We start from the raw sequence: 26,181 nt of genomic DNA on the forward strand, positions 1-26,181 counted from the left end.
CCTTCCTCTCTTTCCCTGTATCCAGAGCTCTGATTTCATACACATAACAGTGTAATAACAATGAGAAAGTTTACACAACACTTTCACAGCTACATCCTATTTGACTCTTCACTCCTGTGATGTAGGTAAAGTGGAAACTATTGCCATTTTATAAATGAGGAAACTGAGGTCCAGAGTAGTTAAACTCATTTATGTAAGGTCACTCTTCAAAGCTGAATTTGGACCTAAAGCACTGAGTTGGATGATTTGAAATCCAAATCCCAATGCAAATTCAAGCAAAAGCTGTGTGTCCTCATACAACTTGTTCAGAGTCATCTCTGAACCTAAATTTCTTAATTTTACAAAAGAGATGAACTAGATAAGCACCTCTAAATCTTTGTGTGCACATAAAACGTGCCTGAAGTGATCATAATAAATGCAGATTTTCAAGCTTCACCTCTCAAAGAGTCTGGAGTGGAACCTAGGAATTTGCATTTTAATGATTACCCTAAGTATTGCTGATGCATGTTGACCTAAAACAAATAGCAAGCCAGTTATTTCTCCAGCAAAAATTCGTTTATTCAGGATCAGCAAAGAATTGCAGTTTGGAGTCTGCACACCACATGCATGTCCCCACACAGCAAGAAGAGGAGAATGCTTTTATAGAGGGGAAAATGAAGTTAGGCGGGCTATAGCAAAAAAGAATCCATTGGAGGAATTGAGAGTTCAAAGTATAGTGGCTTTTCATTGGCTGATTTATGACAGTCTCTCATTGGCTGAGCTCTTCCCAGACAAGAAGAGGAAGTCTTTCTTTTTCCAGTTGGGCTCTGCTGTTGTTGTAGAGCATAGGAGCTCCCCCTTCTGGTCTCATAACTTTATTTTAACTGAAGTTTCTCTTTATTAATTCTCACATGCAGATGGTCCAAAGTGCGTTCTCTGAAAAACACTGAGTTAGATTTTATCTGAGTGCCTCCAGCTCTGACAGTGATTTGTTCTAAGATTTGACCATCACAGAGCAGGGATGTTGGCTGATCTAGTGTTTTGTGTTCTTTGTGGCCAGGTGGTGAGACACAGCAAAAATCATTTTGGATGTGGTGTGAGAGAATTGCACTTAGTTTCCCTAAGGCTCCTTTTTCAATCACAAAATGCAGATAATCACTCTTATGTACAGGAAAATGTGAAATTGAAATGAAATAATGTAGGTACAAGTGCCCAGCCCATTGTTGGTGCTCAGAAAATATTAATTTATCAAAAGAGTTTTAAGGTGTGTTTTGACTTCCATTGTGAACTATCTCTTTCTTTAATCCCAACTCTTCAGCTTCTCATAGAAGGCCATCCACATCTTCTACCTGCTTGCCCCATCTCCCATTATTCTCTCTCACACCCTTTTCTCTGATCATGTCAAATGCTGCCCATTCCATGAAACTTGATGTTTTCTTTGATGGTTTCCTATGAGCCCTTCTCATCCTTCACCTAGTTACTTCCTTTTCTCCTAGGATGACTTTCTCAATCCCCCAACCTCTCATCTGTGTTATCTTAGAGCCCCATATACCTCCATGGTAGCACTTACCAGGTTGCATTGTTTGACCACTGATATGTTTGTTTTATTCACCTGCCACATATTAATATTGGGTTATCACTTAGAATAACCCTGACTGACAGGACAGAGGAGAGTCTACACTGACCCGTATCAGACTTGCCATGAGTGACAAGTCAATCTTTGTTGTATTAGTACACTGCAATTTGGAGGGCTGTGATAGCTAGTGAAGCCTATCTTGACTAATTCAATTTACAACAAACAGCATAGAGGAAAATGTCCAAACACATATGGGGGAAAAGTTAAAATTCATACAAAGAACAGAGGAGAGTTAATATCTGACACCAGTTCTGATGTGTGAGTTTTCCAACACCACCAAGCAATTCTCTGACACCACCTGGGTGTCCTAACAATTCAACTCAACTCTGATACTATCTACCTGGAAATAGTGTCAGATTCCACAGGTTAAGTGTTCAGTGCTATAAGACTGCCCCACCACCACCACTTCAGATGCCAATCACAAGTCCAGGTTGTCACCTGTGCTGTAGATTGGAGGTTCCAACGACTTCCTGTTGGATTGAATTAATTTCCTAGAGTGGCTCACAGAAATCAGAGGAACATTTTACTTGCTAGATTACAGGTTTCTTATAAAAAGATGTAACTCAGAACAGCCAGATGGAAGAGATGCACAAGGCAAGGTATGAGGAAAGGGTGCAGAGCTCCCATGCTCTCTACAGTGTGCCATTCTCCCGAATCCCCACATGTTCACCAACCCAGAAGCTCCCCAAACCCAGTTGTTTTAGGGTTTTTTCTTTTTCTTTTATTGGAATATAGTTGATTTACAATGTTGTGTTAGTTTCAGGTGTATAGCAAAATGATTCAGTTATACATATACATATATTCATCCTTTTTCAGATTCTTTACCCATGTAGGTTATTACAAAATATTGAGTACAGTTCCCTATGCTATACAATAGGTCCTTGTAGGTTATCTATTTTATATATACTAGTGTGTATATGTTAATCCCAAACTTCTCATTTATCCCTGCCCCACTTTCCCCTTTGATGACCATAAATTTGTTTTTGAAATCTGTGAGTCTGTTTCTGTTTTGTAAATAAGTTCATTTGTATAATTTTTAATTAGATTCCATGTATGAGTGATATCATATGATATCTGTTTGACTTACTTCACTTAGTATGATAATCCCTAGGTTCATCCATGTTGCTGCAAATGGCATTATTCATTCTTTTTTATGGCTGAGTAATATTCCATGTGTATACGTACCACATCTTCTTTATCCATTCCTCTGTCAATGGACATTCAGGTTACTTCCATGTCTTGGCTATTGTAAACAGTGCTGCAATGAACACTGTGGTGCATGTATCTTTTCAAATTATGACTTTCTCCAGATATATACCCAGGAATGGGATTGCTGGATCATATGGTAGTTCGATTTTTAGAACTATCATATGTGTAATGGAGGTTTCATTACACAGGCTTGATTGATTAAACATTGACCATTGGTGATTGAACTCAATTTTCAGCACCTCTCCCCTCCCTAGAGATGGGGTTGGTACCGAAAGTTTTAACCCTCTAATCACATGGTTGGCTCCACTGGCAACCAACCCCCATCCTTAGGTAATTTTCCCAAAGGGGTGTTAACCCCCCTCATTAACATAACAGAAAAACATTTTTATAGCTCTCATCACAGGAAATTCCAAAGGTTTTAGGATCTCTGTGTAAGGATCAGAGATGAACAAATATGTATTTCTTATAAATCACGGTGTTACAGGATATAACTTTATACTAATGGGCATCTGAACAGCTATGGGTTTAATTGAGTCCCACTCCTCAAATTCATATGTTGAAGCCCTAACTCCCAAAATAATGGTATTTGGAGACGGGGCCTTTGGGAGATAATTAGGTTTAGATGAGGTCATGGGGATGGGGCCTTCATGATGGGATTAGTGCCCTTATAAAAGGAGACGTGCTCTCTCTCCCTACCAAGTGAGGACACAGCACGAAGGCAGCTGTCTGAAAACCAGGAAGAGAGCTATCCCCAGAACCTGACCATGGTGGTACCCTGATCTCAGACTTCAAGCCTCCAAAACTGTGAGAAAATAAACATCTTTGGCTAAGCCACCCAGTCGATGGTATTTTGTTATGGCAGCCCAAACTGACTAAGACATGGACTTTGTGACTACTTAGTAGATAACTAGCATATAGTTGATAAATGAATAAATAAAAGCCTTCCCTAAATTCTGCAGCTATACCCAGGAGAAGCAACACCAGAGAGTTCCCTTCAAAGCTGTTCCCTCTGCTCCTGAAGAAAGCATTTGGAGGTAGTGAGTTCCTTGTCACTGGGAATTTCAAATGCGGCCAGTTATTTGGTGGACTGGGCAGGTAAATAGGAGATAGAATTAAGTATGTGGAAATATATTTATTTATTTATTTATTTATTTATTTATTTATAAAATTGTCAGATCTACCAAAGAGCCAGTGCGATGTGCCAGAAAGAGCTCAAGATGTGCAGTAAAATAACTGGATTTGGGGGCCAAGGGTTTGCAAGGCTGTGTGACCTCGGAGAGACCACTCAAACTATCTGAGCCTCTGTAAAATGGGAGCAATAAAGTCCACCTCACATGGCCACTGTGGAGCTCACAGCTCTAAATCTCTGTCTAGATGGAAGGATATTGTGGTGGCTGCCTTATGATCTCAACCAACCTAAGAGTTCCTGACAACGTTCCAGTGTTCCTGCATGCCACACAAGAACACGGGCAGACTCGCCGGCCCCCTGCTGGTGAAGAGCTGGCACTGCACATTATCTCCGTCATTTGGAGCCTCTCCAACCCCAAGGTTTGAGGGTTCCTTTCCACTCTAGCAAGCGTTTGCCTCATTCGGTCTCGGGGCTGTACAGGTAGCCTCGTGGGTTATTAGCATTCTCTGACAAAGGCTCACTGGGTGTCATAGTTTCCACAGAAAAAAAGGGGTAGAGTGTCCCTCAGACTAGAGGACGTTAAGCTAGAGGAAAGTGCACTGGCTTTGAAGTCAGACATGCTTGAGTTTGCAGACCCTACCCTGTGCCCTTTCTAGCTGAGACACCTTGGGCTCCTCGTTGGCACTTATTGAGAGCCACTTGGTTGTCCCCTTTCTTTTTTTTTTTTTTTTTTTGCGGTACACAGGCCTCTCACTGTTGTGGCCTCTCCCGTTGCGGAGCACAGGCTCCAGACGCGCAGGCTCAGCGTCCATGGCTCATGGGCCTAGCCACTCCGCGGCATGTGGGATCTTCCCGGACCGGGGCACGAACCCGTGTCCCCTGCATCGGCAGGCGGACTCTCAACCACTGCGCCACCAGGGAAGCCCTTGATTGTCCCCTTTCTGAGGCCACTTGATCTTTTAAGAAAACACCAAAATATTAAGAGAAATAAAACTGTGTTAGCTGAGACCAGCAATTTCCTTTTACTAAAAAGGTTGTCACTCCATCACTGTAGAAAACAGAACAAATTTCCCACAGCAACCATCTTACAGGTACAGATGAAGAAACTGAGGCTTAGAGAGATTAGTTAATCTATCCAAAAGCACCAGGTTTATTTTTATTTCTATTGTTTTGTTGTTTATTTTAACTGTGGTCATCATCTTAAACTCAAGGAAAAACCCATTATGGTAGAGGAGGAATGTGTAGATGCAGGAATAGAGAGTGGAGGGAGAAACCAGGAAGTCATTTCCCATGGAGGAAGGCAATTCTATTCCAGGGAACCCCCAAGAGAAACTCCCAGGTCCCTTGCTGGGGGCTAACTCAGCCTGAGCCCCCACCCTCTAAGTATCAGCTGAGCAATTTTAATCTGAGGGCATCCCCGTGCCCTTATCCATGAGGACATTCAGCTCTCACTTTCCCATTCACTCACACAAGCTATTAAGCAGCTATGACATTCAGGAACCCAGCTAGGTGCTAAAGACACAAAAATGAACGGCATACAGGTCTTAGCCCTTTCGGAGTTCAAGTTCCAGTGGGGAGACAACCATGTAGACCAACAATATCATTAGTTCATTAATCATGCCACAAACGTTTATTGATCCCTTAGGAGTTGAGGGTACATCACAAAATATGACACTGTATTCTGTCCTCAAAAGCTCACAACCTCACAGGTGATATAGAGAAATAAGCCAAAATCCAACACAACATGAAAATCAAGAGGCCCCAGGGTCTCAAATCTTGGATGAAGGACAGGGAATCTCTGTCTTGGATGACTGAGGAGGGATGAACAGAAGATGTGATGTTTGTGCTGCGTTTTTAAGAGCTATTATTTTAAGAGAAGCGAGGAGATGAACCCCCAAGGAGACAGAACAGCACATTCACACTCTCACTGACCTGGGAGTGGGTCTGGTAAGTTCAGGGAACAGGTGTGTTGGCTGAGTCAGGAGAGAACCAAGGAAACAAAGAAGGGAGTGGATGCAGACTAGGAGAGCTGAATGTGCAGAGTGAAGGGTCTGGTGTGCCAAAACATGTTTCGATTTTATCCTACGGATAAAAGGAACCAGCAAGCCCTAACAGGTCAGACATGTTTTTTGTTCATTTGCTTTCCTTTTGTTTTTAAGAAAGATTACACCATCAGCAGTATGAGAAATGAATAGCCAATAATGTGACTCATGAAGTGCTTGGGTGAGAAATGAGGACATTAACTCAGGCCTTGGCATGGGAAAGGAAGGAAGAGATTAGAGTCAGGAGACATTTCTGAGCTCAAAACCATAAGACTTGGAGTTAACTGCTTGTAAATAATAGTTCATAGTTATTGAGGACTATTGTGCTCTTGGATGATATTAGGCACTTCATCTGCATTATCTCATTCAGTCCTCACAAGAGCCTCAGAAGTTATGCGTTTGTGTATTCTATTTTTCAGATCTGTAAACAGAGGCTTAGATTTGGCCCCAGCTCTGTCCCAAGTGTAAGCATTGAGCCAGTAACAATACTGCTTCCCACACTTGGTGTGGATGAAGCAGAGGGGGAAAGAGTGACATGGAGTTTTCCAGATTGGGAAATACTTTTGGGGAAAGAAGTTACATATGCTGCTGGACATGGGAGCCCTGGGATGGCTATCACACAGCCATTACACGTGTGCATCTGGAGCTCAGAAAAGGATCTTGGCTGGACCCACAGAATTAAGCATTCTCAATAGATGAGAGATTAAAACTATGACAGTGGATGAGATAATCTGTGGAGCAGTAGAGGGAAAAGACAAGAGGGACACGGACGGAGCTTTGGGGAATGTCAATATTCCAAGGAGCCGGAGGAAAGGAACCTGTGGAGGAGGGTGATAAGAGGTAGCCAACGGCAAGAGGAAATCCAGGACAAGCATGTTCCCTCAGTGTGCCTCCCATCTATTTGGGTTTTCTCTGCCAAGGAAAGCTTGGTATAATCAAGCAAACAAAAGAACACATGTGGCCTGTCAGTCCTTTGATGTTACCTGTCAGCCCTTTGATGTTCTCTGTTACCCCTAAGATAAAATTTCAATGAAAACATTGAAATTACACCATTCTAGAGTTGATCTCTCAGAAATGCCACCTTTTATACTTCCCCTTGCATAAGAGCTTTGATTTCTGTACTCAGGACAGACCCCTGCAAATGACAAAAAAAAAAAATTCTCCCCTGGTGCCACGTTGAGCAGCTGGTGTAGAATGCTGTCAACATGTGTTTCAAAGTCCACAGAAATAAAATGGTCTGTGTTCTCAAATGGCAGGATTGTCTATGTAGAAAATCCCAAAGAATTGACAAAAACAAAACAAAAAACAAACAAAAAAAACCCTCCTGGAACTAAGAAGTGTAGAAAAGTCACAGGATACAAGGTTATAAGGTTAATATACAAAAGGATACAAGGTTAATATACAAAAGTCAATTGCTTTCCTCTACACCAGAAATGAACAATTGGAATTTGAAATATACAATTTACAATAGCAGCAAAACCAATAAAATATTTAGGTATAAATCTAACTACACAGGTATAGGATGAATATGCAGAAAACTACCCAACTCTGATGAAACAAATCAAAAAAATGATTTTAATAAATGGAGAGATATTCTGTGTTCATAGATTAGAAGACTCAGTATTGTTAAGATAGCCATTCTTTCCAATTTGATCTATAGATTTAATGCAATCCCAAACAAATTGCAGCAAGATATTTTGGATATATTGCCAAACTGTTTCTAAAGTTTATACAGAAAGGCAACACACCCAGAATGGCCAACACAATAGTAAATAGTCATCTGAAGCTGGAAGACTCACACTACCTAATTTCAAGACTTGTTATAAAACTACAGCAATCAAGACTGTGTGGTATTGGCAAAAGAGTAGATACATAGATCAATAGAACAAAATAGAGAACCCAGAAATAGACCCACCCAGATATAGTCAACTTATCTTTATTATTTTTTTATTTTATTTTATTTTATTTTTTTTGCGGTACGCAGGCCTCTCACCGCTGTGGCCTCTCCCGTTGCGGAGCACAGGCTCCGGACACGCAGGCTCAGCGGCCATGGCTCACGGGCCCAGCTGCTCCGCGGCATGTGGGATCTTCCCGGACCGGGACACGAACCCGCTTCCCCTAGCCTTGGCAGGCGGACTCCCAACAACTACACCACCAGGGAAGCCCCAACTTATCTTTAACAAAGGAATAAAGACAATTCAATGAACAAGAGATAGTCTTTTTAAGAAATTGTGCTGGCCAAATGCTGAAGCAAGGTTGAGTAAGATTTATCCAGATTTTGATAATTAGGAGAGCATGGTTGATTTATAAAACAATGAGGTCAGAGAATAAGTGATTAAGAGGTAACAATATAATGACCAACTCCTGTTTAACCTGCTTAACATCTTATTATTTCATAACCTCCTAAGCCTAACAATGGTGATGATTCTTAACACTAATTCAAATCCAAGAAGATCTGAGACTTTTTTTAAAAATTGATGATGCTGAATCTTAATAATAATTTATATATACTGACATCAGTTTCCAAGTGTTGCTCATAGAGCTTTATGCATATTAACTTCTTCATTCCTCCCAACAGAGTTATTACTAACACTACCAGATAAGTGAACTGAGGAACAGAGGCATTATGTAACTTACCTAATATCAGAAAGATAGTAAGCAGACAAGCCAGGAAAGTCAAACCATCTGATTCCAGAACCTTGTGAATTTAAGCACTAAACTGTTGTTTTTGTTTATTTGTTTTTCCTGATTTTATTGTTGACTAGTTCACAAAATTATTTCCAACAAAATAAATGATGAAAAATTGAGTGCAAAAAAAGAAAAAGAGAGAAAGAAATTGTGCTGGAACCATTAGATAGTCTATATGCAAGAAAAAAAAAAAAGAACCTAGACACAAATTTCATACCTTTCACAAAAATAACTCTAAATGAATCCTAGACCTAAATGGAAAATGGAAAACTGTAAACCTTCTAGAAGAAAATATAGGAGAAAAATCTATGTGACCTTGAGTTTGGCAATTTATTTAGACACAACATCAAAAGTACAATTCATGAAAGAAAAATTGATAAATTGGACTTCATTAAAATTAAAAATTTCTACTCTGTGAATGACAATGATAAGAGAATGAAAAGACAAGCCACAGACTGGGAGAAAACATTTGCAAAACATATATCTAATAAAGGACTTGTATCCAAAATATGTAAAGAACTCTTAAAACTCAACAAGAAAACAAACAATCCAATTTTAAAATGGACAAAATATCTAAACAGACTTTGCACAAAAAAAGAGATACAGATGACAAATAAGCATATGAAAAGATGCTATCATTTGTCATTAGGGAATGGCAAGCTAAAATTAGAGCGAGATACCACTACACACCTATTGGAATGCCTAGAATCCAAAATACTAAGCTAGTGAGGATGTGGAGCAACAGGAATTTTCACTCATTGCTGAACGCATTGGGAATGCAAAATGATATAGTTCTTTTGGAAGATAGTTTGGCAGTTTCTTACAGAGTTAAACATAGTCTTACCATTTTATCTAGCAATCATGCATCTAGGGATCTATCCAATTGACTTGAAAACATATTCACACAAAAATTTGCATGGAAGTATTTATAGCAGCTTTGTTCATAATCAGCAAAAACTGGAAGCAACCAAGATGTCCTTCAATAGGTGAACAGTTAAACAATCTGTGGTACGTCCGTACAATGGAATATTATTCAGCAATTAAAAAGAAACAAGCTATCAAGCCAGGAGAAAACATGGCTGACTTTAAATGTATATTAATAAAGGAAAGAAGACAGTCTGAAAGGGCTATATACTGTATACTTCCAATTATATGACATTCTGAAAAAGACAAAACTATACAGACAGTAAAAAGATCAATGGTTGCCAGGGGTTCAGGGCTTCTTTGGCGGGAGGGGGGGCGGTGTTGAGTAGGTGAACTACAAAGGATTTTTAGGGAAGTGAAACTACTCTGCATGACATTGCAATTATGAAACTTGACTATGCACTTGGCAAAACCCATTGAACCATACAGCACAAAGAATGATCCTAAATGCATGCAAACCTTTTTTAAATCATTTAGGAGGTAGGCACAGTTCTAAGATAGAACACAGGATGTATTTTCTTTCATCTAACTGTATTACAAATGTATGAAACAAGCTCACTGGAGGTAGAGTGTGCTGGAGGTGCAGGGGGAGGCTAGCGAGGCTGGAGCACAGCGAGAGAGGGGAGAAATAGTAGGAGATACGGTCAGAGGCAAAACGAGGAGCAAGATTGAGTAGGACCTTTCAGGCCAGAGTAAGGACTTTGGCTCTTACTCTGAGTGACATGGGAGAGAAACCATCAGAGGGTTCTGAGTAGAAGAAAGACATGATCTGACTTGGTTGGATCTTAACAGTTTCTCTGTAGCTCCTGTGTTGAGAATAGGAGCCTGTCCTCCTCCAGGTCTGGGGGATGGCAGAATCAGGGAGTCCAATTACGAGGCCATCGTAACATTTCAAGTGATAGATGATGATGCATGGAACCAGCATGGTAGCCAGGGAGGTGCTGAGAAGCAGCTGAATTCTGAATATATTTTGAAGGGAGAGCCAGCTGGGTGAGGGGAATGAGAGAAAAAAAGGAGTCAGTGATGGCCCCAGGGATTTTGGGCCTGGGCAACTAGAAGCGTGGCAACCACTTGCTGAGCTAGGGTAGACAGCAGTGTGAGCAGTTTCAGAGGAAAGACCAGGAGCTCAGATTTACACATCAAATTTGTCAATGCTACTAGATAGTTAAGTGGAGATACAACCAGAGTTAGAATTTTAACCTAGTGTTAAGGAAAGGTGTTTTGGCCATAAACATTAATTTGAGAGGTAAAGGTGATGAGTTAAAAGAGAGGTCCCAAAAGACCATGAACAGAAGGAAGAAGCAAAGAACTGGACCTTAACAGAAGAGGGGACTCATCACCTTCTGAGGCTGATGTGAAGAAAGAAAAAATATGAAGAACTGCATGTGGGAATATGGTTGCAGGAACATTTGCAAGGTCACAGGATGTTGAGAGAGGTCTTGCTGGATGGGCCCCAATTTTCTCTGCTGAGAGTAAGAGGGTTGGGATGGAAGCTTGAGGAAGGAAGTGAAATGTGAGAATATTTGTGAGAACAGTGGGAGCAGGAGCTGACCAAGAGCGAGTAGGAGACTTGTCCCAAGGCAGCACTGGAAACCCCTCTGGGAGGCGGGGCAGGGCTCCTCTCGGATCTCCAAGTCTCAGGAGAGGCTGCCTTGCCACTCTACGTGCTGATGTGCCAAGAGTGGTTTTATTGCCAGAAGTACCAGGACTCCAACACCTAACACACCCCTGCAGCCAGTGCCCCAGCATGTTTGTATCTCCAGGCATTCTCCCTTCCTTCCTGCACCTGCACCATCTAGGCACCCCGCCTCCTCACCCAGCAGGTCCAGATATTCAGCTCTGGCTAAGGTGCTCCAACCCCACACCCACCTGTGACTCCCCAGCCCCCAGCCCCGGTCAGGGAGCCAGCTCACCTGCACCACCTACTGGCCCAACCAGGGTGGGACTCCAACTCCCTTCTGCTGCTGTTTCTTCACCCACCCTCCACCCCAAGAGCCACAGGACTCAAAGCCCTTACTGGGACCCTCAGACCCCAAGGCATCTCAGATGTGGAAAACACCCAGGTCACCTGATTCAATCCCACAGTTGCAGAAAAGATACTGAGGACATTCATTCATTCCACAAATATTTATTAGGCTACTATTATGTGCTAGTGTACCAACATCATCCCAGGAGCTGGGGGTACACTGGGGAGGTCTAGTGAGGAAGACAGGTATAAAATAACAGCAGAATTAAAGATACAGTTCCAAATCGTGAAGTGCTGGAAAGGGGCAAGTTTCTGAATGAGTGTATAGCTGTGGGGGAGGAGCGGTGGGGGTGGGTTCATCTCTGAACACATAACATTTAGACTGGGAATTGAAGGATGAATAGAACTTGACAAGGCAAAGAAATGGAGGAGGCAGAGGAGGACATTTCAGACAGAGTTAGGCCCTGAGGTCCACAGCCCATGACCACCTCATGTCAGTTCCCTGGTGACTCTCCCTCATCTCATTCCCACCCATCTACAGATGAAGACCTCCCTAAGGAGGGGCAATATTAGTTGCCTTTAGCTTACTCAGCATGAAAATATGTAGGTATTTTATATTTCAATTTATGTGTAACATTGTAAGTTCTCTCTCTCTTTTTCCTTTAAATACCAATACAGAAAATTTCATTATTACCTAAACTTGACAGAATAGAAAACCAAAAGGGTTAAACAAGCATCCCTGGCTTCATAGGAACTAGAATCTAAACTAAGATTCCATGTGGTTTTAAGCAGCAACACACCTTTAACATCCTCAAACACCAGAAGTGTATGGATCGTGAAGCTCCATCCACCCTCCACAAGCCGTGCATCCATCAGAGAAGTCCTTATACAAGTTCTATTTGGCTTACTATATAAATACAATGCTATCTCCACGTGCCAGCTTCAGTAACAGACCAGCATACCAAAGCTAACTTGAAGGGCTAAGGGGCCATGGTACCAGAAGATGCACACTCACAGTGTGGACCGCATCATGTGCACATAAAAGCATTAAGAGAGGGGAGATAATTAAGAACAGAGTTAAGATCCACCAGGGGGCAGACAGCAGAAGCAAGAAGAGCTACAATCCTGCAGCCCGTGGAAGGAAAACCACATTCACAGAAAGATAGACAAAATGAAAAGGCAGAGGACATTGTATCAGATGAAGGAACAAGATAAAACCCCAGAAAAACAACTAAATGAAGTGGAGATAGGAAATCTTCCAGAAAAAGAATTCAGAATAATGATAGTGAAGATGATCCAGGACCTCAGAAAAAGAATGGAGGCAAAGATTGAGAAGATGTAAGAAATGTTTAACAAACCTAGAAGAATTAAAGAACAAACAGAGATGAACAATACAATAACTGAAATGAAAAATACACTAGAAGGAATCAATAGCAGAACAACTGAGGCAGAAGAACGGATAAGTGACCTGGAAGACAGAATGGTGGAATTCACTGCCATGGAACAGAATGAAGAAAAAAGAATGAAAAGAAATAAAGACAGCCTAAGAGACCTCTGGGACAACATTAAATGCAACAACATTAGCATTATAGGGGTCCCAGGAGGAGAAGAGAGAGAGAAAGGACCCAAGAAAATATTTGAAGAGATTATAGTCGAAAACTTCCCTAACATGGGAAAGAAAATAGCCACCCAAGTCCAGGCGGTGCAGAGAATCCCAGACAGGATAAACCCAAGGAGAAACATGCCGAGATACATGGTAATCAAACTGACAAAAATTAAAGACAAAGAAAAATTATTGAAAGCAACAAGGAAAAAATACCATACAAGGGAACTCCAATAATGTTAACAATTGATTTCTCAGCAGGAAATCTACAAGCCAGAAGGGAATGGCATGACATATTTAAAGTGATGAAAGGGAAGAATCTACAACTAAGATTACTCTACCTGGCAAAGATCTCATTCAGATTCGATGGAGAAATCAAAAGCTTTACAGACAAGCAAAAGCTAAGAGAATTCAGCACCACCAAACCAGCTCTACAACAAATGCTAAAGGAACTTCTCTAAGTGGGAAACACAAGAGGAGAAAAGGACGTACAAAACCAAACCCATAACAATTAAGAAAATGGTAATAGGAACATACATATTGATAATTACCTTAAACATGAATGGATTAAATGCTCCAACCAAAAGACACAGGCTTGTTGAATGGATACCAAAAAAAACCCTATATATATGTTGCCTACAAGAGACCCACTTCAGACCTAAGGACACATACAGACTGAAAGTGAGGGGATGGAAAAAGATATCCCATGCAAACGGAAATCAAAAGAAAGCTGGAGTAGCAATACCCATATCAGATAAAATAGACTTTAAAATAAAGAATGTTAGAAGAGACAAGGATGGACACTACATAATGATCAAGGGATCAATCCAAGAAGAAGATATAACAATTATACATATATATGCACCCAACATAGGAGCACCTCAATATATAAGGCAACTGCTAACAGCCATAAAAGAGGAAATTGTCAGTAACACAATAATAGTGGGAGACTTCAACACCTCACTTACACCAATGGACAGATCATCCAAACAGAAAATTAATAAGGAAATGCAAGCTTTAAATGACACAATAGACCAGATAGATTTAATCGATATTTATAGGTCATTCCATCCAAAAACAGCAGATTACACTTTCTCCTCAAGTGCACACAGAACATTCTCCAGGATAGATCACATCTTGGGTCACAAATCAAGCCTCGGTAAATTTAAGAAAGTTGAAATCACATCAAGCATCTTTTCTGACCACAACGCTATGAGATTAGAAATAAATTACAGCAGAATAAAACATAAAACACACAAACACCTGCAGGCTAAACAATACATTACTAAATAACCAAGAGATAACTGAAGAAATCAAAGAGAAAATCAGAAAATACCTAGAGACAAATTACAATGAAACATGACAATCCAAAACCTATGGGATGCAGCAAAAGCAGTTCTAAGAGGGAAGTTTATAGCAAACAAGCCTACCTCAAAAAACAAAAAAATCTCAAATAAACAATCTAACCTCACCCCTAAAAGAACTAGAGAAAGAAGAACAAACAAAACCCAAAGTAAGCAGAAGGAAAGAAATCATAAAGATCATTGCAGAAATAAATGAAATAGAAACAAAGAAAACCGTAGCAAATATCAATAAAACCAAAAACTGCTTCTTTGAGAAGATAGACAAAATTGATAAACCATTAGCCAGACTCATCAAGAAAAAGAGGGAGAGGACTCAAATCAATAAAATTAGAAATGAAAAAGGAGAAGTCACAACGGACACTGCAGAAACACAAAGCATCCTAAGAGACTACAAGCAGCTCTATGCCAATAAAATGGACAAGCTGGAAGAAATGGACAAGTTCTCAGAAAGGTATAACCTTCCAAGACTGAACAAGGAAGAAATAGAAAATATGAACAGACCAATCACAAGCACTGAAATTGAAACTGTGATTAAAAATCTTCCAACAAACAAAAGTCCAGGAACAGATGGCTTCACAGGCAAATACTATCAAACATTCAGAGAAGAGCTAACACCCATCCTTCTCAAACTCTTCCAAAACTTTGCAGAGGTAGGAACACTCCCAAACTCATTCTATGAGGCCACCATAACCCTGATACCAAAACCAGACAAAGATGTCACAAAGAAAAAAAACTACAGGTCAATATCACTGATGAATATTGATGCAAAAATCCTCAACAAAATACTAGCAAACCGAATCCAACAGCACATTAAAAGGATCATACACCATGATTAAGTGGGGTTTATCCCGGGAATACAAGGATTCTTCAATATACAGAAATCAATCAATGTGATACACCATATTAACAAACTGAAGGATAAAAACCATATGATCATCTCAATAGATGCAGAAAAAGCTTTCGACAAAATTCAACACCCATTTATGATAAAAACCCTTCAGAAAGTAGGCATAGAGGGAACTTATCTCAACATAATAAAGGCCATAAATGACAAACCCATAGTCAACATCGTCCTCAATGGTGAAAAACTGAAACCGTTTCCACTAAGATCAGGAACAAGACAAGGTTGCCCACTCTCACCACTCTTATTCAACATTGTTTTGGAAGTTTTAGCTACAGCAATCAGAGAAGAAATAGAAATAAAAGGAATCCAAATCAGAAAAGAAGAAAAGCTGTCACTGTTTGCAGATGCCATGATACTATACATAGAGAATCCTAAAGATGCTACCAGAAAACTACTAGAGCTAATCAATGAATTTGGTAAAGTTGCAGGATACAAAATTAATGCCCAGAAAACTCTTGCATTCCTATACACTAATGATGCAAAATCTGAAAGAGAAATTAAGGAAACACTCCCATTTACCATTGCAACAAAAAGAATAAAATACCTAGGAATAAACCTACCTAAGGAGACAAAAGACCTGTATGCAGAAAACTATACGACACTGATGAAAGAAATTAAAGATGATACAAACAGATGGAGAGATATACCATGTTCTTGGATTGGAAGAATCAATATTGTGAAAATGACTATACTACCCAAAGCAATCTACAGATTCAGTGCAATCCTTATCAAATTACAAATGGCATTTTTTACAGAACCAGAACAAAAACTCTTAAAATTTGTATGGAGACAAGATAGACTCCGAATAGCCAAAGTAGTCTTGAGGGGGAAAAACGGAGCTGGAGGAATCAGACCCCCTGACTTCAGACTATACTACAAAGCTACAATAATCAAAACAGTATGGTACTGGCACAAAAAACAGAAATATAGATCAATGGAACAGGATAGAAAGCCCAGACGTAAATCCATGCACCTACGGTCAACTAATCTATGACAAAGGAGGCAAGGATATACAATGGAGAAAAGACATTCCCTTCAATAAGTGGTGCTGGGAAAACTGAACAGCTACATGTAAAAGAATGAAATTAGAACACTCCCTAACACCATACACAAAAATAAACTCAAAATGGATTGGAGACCTAAATGTAAGACCGGACACTATAAAACTCTTAGAGGAAAACCTAGGAAGAACACTCTTTGACATAAATCACAGCAAGATTTTCTTTGATCCATCTCCTAAAGAAATGGAAATAAAAACAAAAATAAACAAATGGGACCTAATGAAACTTCAAAGCTTTTGCAAAGCAAAGGAAACTACAAACAAGACAAAACGACAACCCTCAGAATGGGAGAAAATATTTGCAAACGAATCAACGGACAAAGGATTAATCTCCAAAATATATAACAAGCTCATGTAGCTCAATATTAAGAAAACAAACCCAATCCAAAAATGGGCAACAGACCTAAATAGACATTTCTCCAAAGAAGACATACAGATGGCCAAGAAGCACATGAAAGAATGCTCAACATCACTAATTATTAGAGAAATGCAGATCAAAACTACAGTGAGGTATCACCTCACACCAGTTAGAATGGGCATGATCAGAAAATCTACAAACAACAAATGCTGGAGAGGGTGTGGAGAAAAGGGAACCCTCTTGCACTGTTGGTGGGAACATAAATTGATACAGCCACTATGGAGAACAGTATGGAGGCTCCTTAAAAAACTAAAAATAGAATTATCGTATGACCCAGCAATCCCACTACTGGGCATATACCCTGAGAAAACCATAAATCAAAAAGACATATGCACCCCAATGTTCATTGCAGTACTATTTACAATAGCCAGGTCATGGAAGCAACCTAAGTGCTCATCAACAGATGAATGGATAAATAACTTGTGGTACCTACATACAATGGAATATTACTCAGCCATAAAAAGGAACAAAATTGGGTCATTTGCAGAGAAGTGGATGGATCTAGAGTCTGTCATACAGAGTGAAGTAAGTCAGAAAGAGAAAAACAAATATCGTATATTAACGCATATATGTGGAACCTAGAAAAATGGTACAGATGAACCGGTTTGAAAGGCAGGTAGTGAGACACAGATGTAGAGAACAAACGTATGGACACCAAGGGGGGAAAGTGGTGGGGGGTGGTGATGGTGGTGTGATGAATTGGGAGATTGGGATTGACATATATACACTAATATGTATAAAATGGATAACTAATAAAAACCTGCTGTATAAAAAAATTAATTAAATTAAATTTTTAAATAAAGGAACCAAAAAAGAACATGTTTTTTATTTCACTCTATATATTTAAATAGATAAAGTACTGTTGTCCCTACTGTAGAGAGGAGGCAAAAGAGGTCCAGAAAGTAAAGATTCCTGTGTCTATAAATGGAGTTAACAATACCAGAGGTATTGCAGCATTTTAACATCAGAGACAGCAAGTTTGGGGTTGGGCCAGATGGGGGTCGTGGTGAACAGGGTCTGTGTCTCTGGCTGGTTGGAAGAGATTGCATTAAAAAGGCACAGTCCTTCAATGGCCTCCCATAATGGTCTCACACTCTTGCTTTATCACTGTTGTTTTAAGTCTTCTTTTCAGAGTCTTCCCAACCACTCGTGGAGAACACACCCACGGGAGATAACCAACCCTGCTATGCTCTGAAGGATGCTCAGTCCAGGGATTTCCCTGGCAGTCCAGTGGTTAAGATTCCACGTTTCCACTACAGGAGATGTGGGTTCAATCCCTGGTCAGGGAACTAAGATCCCACATGCCATGTGGCGTGGCCAAAAATAAAAAAATAAAAAATGAAGGATGCTCAGTCCAGAAACTTGCACAAATAAAAATATGATGTCTTATGTAAAGCACCTGGCACAAAGGAAGAGCTCGGTAAATATTGGCTCCCTCCCTGAGCCTTCCTTCCTACAGCCCTGAAGAAAAGGAGGGTCAAGTTTCCACCAATCCCACTTACTGATATCCGATGTCACAGAAGTTCTGTGTGTCCATGTGATAGGACTGTATATCTCAGACACAGATCCGGCAGTCCATGGATATGTTGCAGGTCGCCCCAATGGTGTGGATGATGATGACATATTTGGCCGGAAGGTTCATTGTAGGACAGTGTGTCTGCCTGGCTTTCCAAGCTGACCTTGTGATGATATTGGGGCAAGCTGTGGTGAGGGGAAAAACCAAGGCGATGGGAATTCACCTGGGCCCACATGTGGACAATCTCACAACTGCAGGCTGGTTACTCCTCAATTTCCCTAACCTCTGACACCCACTGGCACATCCTAACATGTGGGATTCTGTGAGATTCTGGGAAGGTCCTGATAGCAATTGTCTGGGCCAGGTGGCTGGAGCAAGGAGCAGAGGCAAATTCTGCAGGTTCTGATAACAACTGTGGAAACCAGCATTTGAACAGAAGAGAAAGGACTGTTGATCATACAGAGGCATCGCCATTTTATTCAAAAAATAAAGTATACCTACATGCTTGAATATGCATTGCAACTAAATGCAGGTGTGTGTACTTATGTAACAGGGCCAGTATGCAGAAATCAGCTGACTCTCTGAACTTATCACACACATACGGAAATAATTTGAAATCTCTAAAGAACTCTTCAAATGTCAGAGTTATCATTATTGAAGATAGCACCTGTCTGAAAGCAAGAGAAACTTCATTTAGAGATTTACAACTAAGAAAGCTTAATAAAAAGTATCCTTGAGGGCTTCCCTGGTGGCACAGTGGTTGAGAGTCCGCCTGCCGATGCAGGGGGTACGGGTTCATGCCCCGGTCCGGGAGGTTCCCACATGCCGCGGAGCAGCTGGGCCCGTGAGCCATGGTCGCTGAGCCTGCGCGTCCGGAGCCTGTGCTCCGCAACAAGAGAGGCCACAGCAGTGAGAGGCCCGCATACCGCAAAAAAAAAAAAAAAGTATCCTTGAGTCCAAGAAAAGGTTCACTCTAGCAGAGAGTGTTAAACTTCCAAAAGTGCTTATAATTGTACTGGCTTTAGGTTGCTGCTTGTTCATTCCAAAATAGTGCATAATTTTCATTACCCCACTTCTTGGAATATTCATACTCATGTCAGTGTAATCTGTGAATTCAAGTTTTTCTCAGTGCTGTGGTCATATTGAAATTTGGCTTGTTTTTGCATTTAGAAATGTGTCTGTGTATGTGTGTACACGTGTGTGTGACAGAGATTGTGTATGTCTATGTGTATTCATGTAATATACACAAAATGTATATATGTTTACCCCACCCCATTTTCATGCTCTATTCTTCTCCATAGTCCTCATGCCATTTAACATCATACATATTTGACTTTTTGACGTCTTCATTTTCTATCTTTCGCCACTGAAATGTGCAGTTTTCTCTGTTTTGTTCACTGCTGCATCCTCAGTACTTGGAAGAGTGGCTGGTATTCCATAAATATTTGCTAATTGAGTGAAAATGTGTGTACATATATACTTATGTCAAGTATGGTTCCATGGCCATATGGTTCTAGTGGAAAGGAGAGGAGGCCAGCAAGGTGCCCTCTCAGAATTTTCCGGATCTCAGCATGAGATGTTCTTGGTCCAAGAAACCAATGAACACCAGTAAGAAAAAGCATTCCCTACTGTAGTTGGGTGGTAACTGGGAGGAGGGTGAGGCAGGACTGAGGAGCTTTACCTTTCCTGGGCATCAGTGGCTGTTGAGGGACCAAGCAGCTCTCTTCTTTCAAGAGAAGTGGCTGAATATACCTGAGTGACACGTGACCCTTCTTTATGGCATAGAAGATCAGATCCTCTGTGGCTGATAAGGAAGCAGGGCTGGGCCTGCTGCCTGAAAGAGGATGACATGGAGCACAGAACTGTCAGCAAGAAGCTCCAACATGGTCTAGACCTGGAGGGAAGACAAGATGACCACCTGAGCCTGAATAACTCATGGGTGGGAAGAGCAGAAACTGGCCCAGTAGCCAGGACAGAGGAGCTGAAAGGCAAGGAAGTACTTGCACACAGCTCTTAGAAACTAAGTTGGTGACCTCTTGCAAGTGCCAAACTAAACTTTATCCTCTCCATCTCTAGGTGGGATCACTGGGAGACAGTGAAAGCTACATGCAGAGGGAGGCCCACCTGACCAAGCAGGAACGCCCCAGCATGGTGAAAAGGGTGACAGTATTTACCTAGTAGCCTCTACAATCAGACATGTGGCCAAGTGCTCTTTACATCCATTAACTCATGTAATCCTCACAGAAAACCTCTGAGATAAATGCTATTACTAGCCCCAGTTGGCAGATAAGGGTCCTGGCAAGTGCCAGTTATTTATCTATTGGCTCTTAATTCCCTTCCTGCTCTGTGCTCTCCTTTGTTCTGTAGGGGGCTGGAAACCTGCAAACTACATTTCCCAGACTTGCTTGCTGGCCACTGCTTGGGTTCTACCAATGGGAGATGCTGGAGGAAGAGAGAAGCCATGTTTTCCTGCCTCTGAAGCCCCAGCCTCAGGGTCAACTTCAGACTCCAGAAGTGATGGCAATAACTGTGAACTCAAGCAGTGTCAGTGGTGGCTTCACCAGTCTCACAGGGGTGCAGACCAGAGAGGAGAACGAGAACCAAAAAATGCATGTCATAGAATCCAAAGGAGAAAAGAACTTCAAGAGAGGGGCCATCATCAAAGAGGACAATATGATGTAGGCTGAAAAGACAAGAGTGTTGAGACAATGGAGCAGAGGAAGAGAGTGTAGACAACTCCCTGGCAGAGGGACAGAGGGGATGACCATTACCTAGCTTATTGCCAAAGAAAGCGAGGCCCAAGGAGACACTGTTGTAGCCCTGGGCGTGCATGCCGTGGATGTTCCAGCCGACACCTTTGTACACCCTGCCATTGTCCCCAACCAGGAAGCTGCCAGGCAAGGAAACATGATTTAATGGCAAATTCCTGTAACAGGAAACTTCACACCCATCCTCAGAAGGGAAAAGGGTTCTAGAGGCTCAAAAATACTATGCTTCAATGACATGACGGTGGGAGGGAGGATGATAACGCATTTTAGACTTTCAAGAGATGTGAGAATATATTTTAAATTTTGTTTTGACTTAGTTTACATGTGTTTCCCAGAACCTCACTTTAAAATACTCATTTGGTTCAAAGTGGAATTCACATGTGTGACTCTCAAGAACCTGAGAACATTAGTTTGACATTTTTCAAGGGCATGAGAATTCATTCGTCATGTTTTTAAATTATAGGACCAAGCACTTGAACATTGAAAACAATCAACCTGAATTCAGGGATTCCATTTTTTTTTTTAAACATCTTTATTGGGGTATAATTGCTTTACAATGGTGTGTTAGTTTCTGCTTTATAAGAAAGTGAATCAGCTATACATATACATATGTTCCCATATGTCTTCCCTCTTGCGTCTCCCTCCCTCCCACTCTCCCCATCCCACCCCTCCAGGCTGTCACAAAGCACCGAGCTAATATCTCAGGGATTCCTTTATGTTAACTTTTTCTTCAGTTTCTCCTTAGGAATTCCTAAGCTCTTCTTTATCACAGAAATTTGTTTAGGATGTTCCTTTTCTCAGTTTATTTTTTGAAGCCAATGTATCTATTTTTTGGTTGTTTTACCTCCTCCTTTCTTTCTTCCTCGTTATAAATTTCTCATCCTCCACTTTCCAGTTACAGTCTTCGAAACTGATGTTTTCACAACTCTTGCCATATTCAGCTCTTAATAAGTCATGAATTTCCACAGCAAGCTGAGCACAGAAAGAACACTTCCCTGAAGTCACCAGAGACCCAGAATGGAGTAGGGCTGACCTCCCACCCTGTGCTGACATTGGTCTGAGGACCAGGTTGGGGCCTCAGGGTGTCCGCCATGTCCCTGGCTTTGCTGGAGTACTTTCAACAGGCTGCTCTGTCCCTGCAGCCTTTGGTCAGTTCAGTGTGAAAATAGCCCCTATGGCTACAGCAGCTGCAAGGTACAAACTGGAGACTCTTACACTGTCACTGCAAAAACCTGACTTCGAGATGCAGTGGCTGAAGTAGACAACACAGCAGTGACAATGGGGGGGCGGTGGGGGCACTAGTGGTAGGGACAGCAGCTGAGCTGTAGTGAACACAGCATCCACAGAGGGTGGACGGGAAGACCCCCCACCCTGGCCCTCAGGGGCTCTGGTGGCTAAAACAGGGGCCTCAAGCTGCTTTTACTTATTTGCAGCTAAAAATAAATCAAGAAGAAAATGTGGGTTATCCTTTCCAAAGTGGATAATTCAGAAAGCATTTATGTTTGTCTTTAGAATTCAGCGGGGAGAGCACCATTCCCTCTCTCTCTCTGTTTTCTTCTACAAATACATATATATTCTGATTCTTGAGGGGGAAAGAGGAGGTTGTGGGCCTCCACTCCACAGATAATCCTCAGACGGGGTACTCAATACACAATGGAAGCATATCCTTGCCTCACACATTTGCTTTTAACACGGGGCCCTCCTCCTTGCATCCCCAGTGGGATATCTCCTATGGGATCCTAGTCGCACTATGAGGTGGCCCTTCAGGGTACCTGGTACCTCTCGGGGTAAAAGCCCTGTCTGTGTGCAGAAGTGGAACAAGGCAGGACTAGGAGGCAGTCTGGGAATAGTTCTGGGTCCATGCTCCCTCACTGAGTGACTTTGAGCAAATTCTCTAACTTCTCCAGACCACAGCATCCTCACCTGTGACACAGGGGTGGTAATATTTCTCCTGCCCATTCCTCAGAGTGACTGGGAGAGCCTACTTGAGTAATACTTGCAAAGACCTTTGTAAACTGAAATATTCTTCGATCTCCAAGGGGGCGAGTGTACTTATTACAAGACCTCTCTTGCTTCTTTCCGGGAGCTCCCAGAGGCTAAGACCACATCGACATATATGGCTCAGAGCTGTCTTCCTCATGACCCCTGGGGGATTTTGGATTTTGTTTGTTTAGCATTTTTTAATTCATTAGAAAAGCAACATGAATGGGAAATTAAGAAAAACAGAGAAGGGGGAGCAGGAGACCCTCTCAGAGGGATAACTCGAATGTGGGCTCCGGGGACCCCACCAGCCTCTTACAGGTAGGCCACATCGCACCAGCCTGCGTTGTAGACTGAACGGGACTGCAGGCCTCGCAGCTTCCAGCTGCACACATTCTGCTCTTGGCACTCTATCTCTGTAAGCTGGTCCATGATGACACAGGCCACAGGCCGGGTCACCTGGGCCCTGCAGGTCAGGAATCTCAACCCCCACTCCTTGTGGGAGACAACGGTGGATGCACCTCGTGGGGGGTTCGGGGGGGAACCACAGGCTGGCATGCTAAGGTCCTGCCCGTGTCCGCCACAGGCTGTCCAGGCCACCCTGGGTCCTCTGTGATGGGAGAGGCCCCAGGAGGAGGCCTGCATCACCACAGCCACCCCTTCCCATCTCCATATCCTGTTTAGGGTAAAACGAATCCCCATGCAGACTCCACACTCAGGCTGGGAAGTCAAGTGGCCTTGTTCTCCAAACACTTCCTCCTTGTACTTCCCTGGAGGACTTTGCCCATCCTCATTTCTTCTCTGCCTGCAGAAAGCAGTCCCAGCAGCACCCCCCGCCCTACCCCGGGGTTCTGAGCCTACTTCTCATGAAGCACGTCAGCATGGATGCCTCGGGATGCGTGGTGCCCACCAGCATTTGCCCCAGTGTCTGACTTGCCTTTCATCGGCTGTCCCCTCAGAACATGACTCTCTGAGGAAAGTTCTGCCGCTCTCCTCAAACCACTCTCCTCACTCTCCCCGGCAAAGCCCACAGGAAGCCCCATGAACAGTGAGTACAGGTCTCCCTCCTTCAGATGAAAATACACTGTGGGCAGGACCGTGAGAGCCCCACAGAGGACCCAGGACCTCCCCAGCTCTCCCTCACTATCCTTACTTGGGGGCTCCCAGGAGCTCTCTGAGGGATGCAGAGTTTCCACCCTGAGAGCTGGGGACTGGGACCCTTGTCTTTTCTCCCTGGGTTTCGTCTCTTTCCTGGAACCCAGCTTTGCCTAAGGACTCAGGACAATCCAGGGGAATAGTTGGGGTTCCACCCCACCCCACCCACCCAGCCCAGCCATAGTGACGTCCTGAGAAATACTTCTGGCCCCCTAAGAAGCCCAAGGCCACCCCCAAACGGCCTCACCACTGCGACCCTTGAGAATGAGCTGTGAGATGCCAACAAACAGGTCCAGAAGCTTCTCTGACAGCCCTCTGGCTTGGGTTTCATTCCAAGACAACTGTGGGGAATCCCCTGGGAAGGAACACTGCACTTGGTGCTGGTCCTCGGAGAACACCTGGACCAGCTCTTAGGCAGAGGCTCCACATCCCCCCGCCCCCCCAGCCAACAGCCTCTGGGCCTCCCCAAGTCACCTGACTTCCTCTGGGAAACAAAGAAGAGGAAAACCACGGATGCATCTGGCCTCACTCCACCTCTGCCTCTCGCATCTGCCCCAATGAGGCCTTCACTCTCCCCATCCTCCCCAAGCCTCCCTCCATTTCAGACTCAGTGCAGTCTCTCCTGCCTCCTCATCTGAGCAGCTCTGCCTGTCCCAGTTCACTGGTATACAAATTAATAGATCAGAGTGTCATGTACCAAGATGGCCATCATCACGTTAACACGTATTCATATATTAAGCACCTAGTGATCCAGACAAGGTTCTTGAAATACAGAAATTTACAGATCGTTGTGACTGCCCTCACAAACTTGATTTTTTTAGATAGGATTAATGGAGGATTAATCATCACGAACATGCCTCATCCCCCTCTGCCTATTCGGTACCAGAGGTCATGGGGGCAATAGCCACTAGAACCAGCAATGTCACCCATATCACCTCTCACAGGCTGGCTCTGTAATGTACAAAGCATTTTCAAGGGCACTATCAGCTTTGTGGTTTAAAACAACTTTGTGAGATAAGCAAAGCAAATCAACTACTTCCTCTATACAGATGAGAAACTGAGATTCAGAGAGGTTATTTGTCTAAGACGATATGGGTTTTAAGCTGTGGACTTGTATTCCAACCCAGGCTGTCTGACCCCAGAGCTGTGTTGATAGCCACTAGACTCTGCAGCCACCCCAAAATTGTCGGATGACCTTGGGCAAGTCACTGCCACAATGTGGCCTGTTTCTCTGTCTTTAGGATGAGGTTGCTAAGGGTCTCCACCATGGTTCTGCGATTCTGTCCTGTGAAATCATCAGGAACAAATACTTGACCATGACACTGAAGCCAAGGTGTGCTGGGCAGGCTGGAGAGGCTGCTAAGGATGGGAGCCCATCTCAGCAGGGCGTGGGGGCACCTGAGCCAGGCTCTGAAGGGGAACATAGCTCGTGGGGAGGAGTGAGGACACTGGAGAGGATGATTTCCAAATGAAACCAGGCTGGGGCTGATGCCAAAATCACTTGTGGCCCAGTGAAAGAAACTTACCCCAGGCCCCGAGATCCAGAGCAGAGATGAGAAGAAGCCACAGCAGCATCCTCCTGTGGAAGTAGGTCACCAACAGGGAGAGTGTAGACCACAGCCCTGGGAGAGACACCGACAGTTAGTCCGGCCGTCCTCACCCTTCAAAGAGGGCTCCCACCCCATTACATGGCCCCCGTCTGCCTCCCCGCCAAACCTGTGCACCTCCTGGGGCCAGCACCTGGCGAGGCTTCTCAGGGTCCCCAGCACAGGGTTGACCCTCGGCAGGTGCTCAGTAAAGGTGAGGGTGCTAACACCTCCGTCTAGCCACCTCCCTCACC

The 26,181-nt window shown here is 42.8% G+C and overlaps 1 protein-coding gene across 1 annotated transcript; it reads right to left on the reverse strand.

Annotated features, from left to right (window-relative positions):
- Positions 1-18,420: 18,420 nt before the first annotated feature.
- LOC136137138 (peptidoglycan recognition protein 3-like) lies at positions 18,421-25,916 on the reverse strand. Its single transcript, XM_065895555.1, is given in 6 exon segments — positions 18,421-18,623; positions 20,120-20,272; positions 21,210-21,328; positions 23,506-23,707; positions 24,589-24,696; positions 25,868-25,916. Coding segments are annotated over 6 exon segments (834 nt in total).
- Between the last annotated feature and the right edge of the window lie 265 nt (positions 25,917-26,181).

Source organism: Phocoena phocoena, chromosome 1 (genome assembly GCF_963924675.1).
Source record: "Phocoena phocoena chromosome 1, mPhoPho1.1, whole genome shotgun sequence".
Lineage (NCBI taxonomy): Eukaryota > Metazoa > Chordata > Mammalia > Artiodactyla > Phocoenidae > Phocoena > Phocoena phocoena.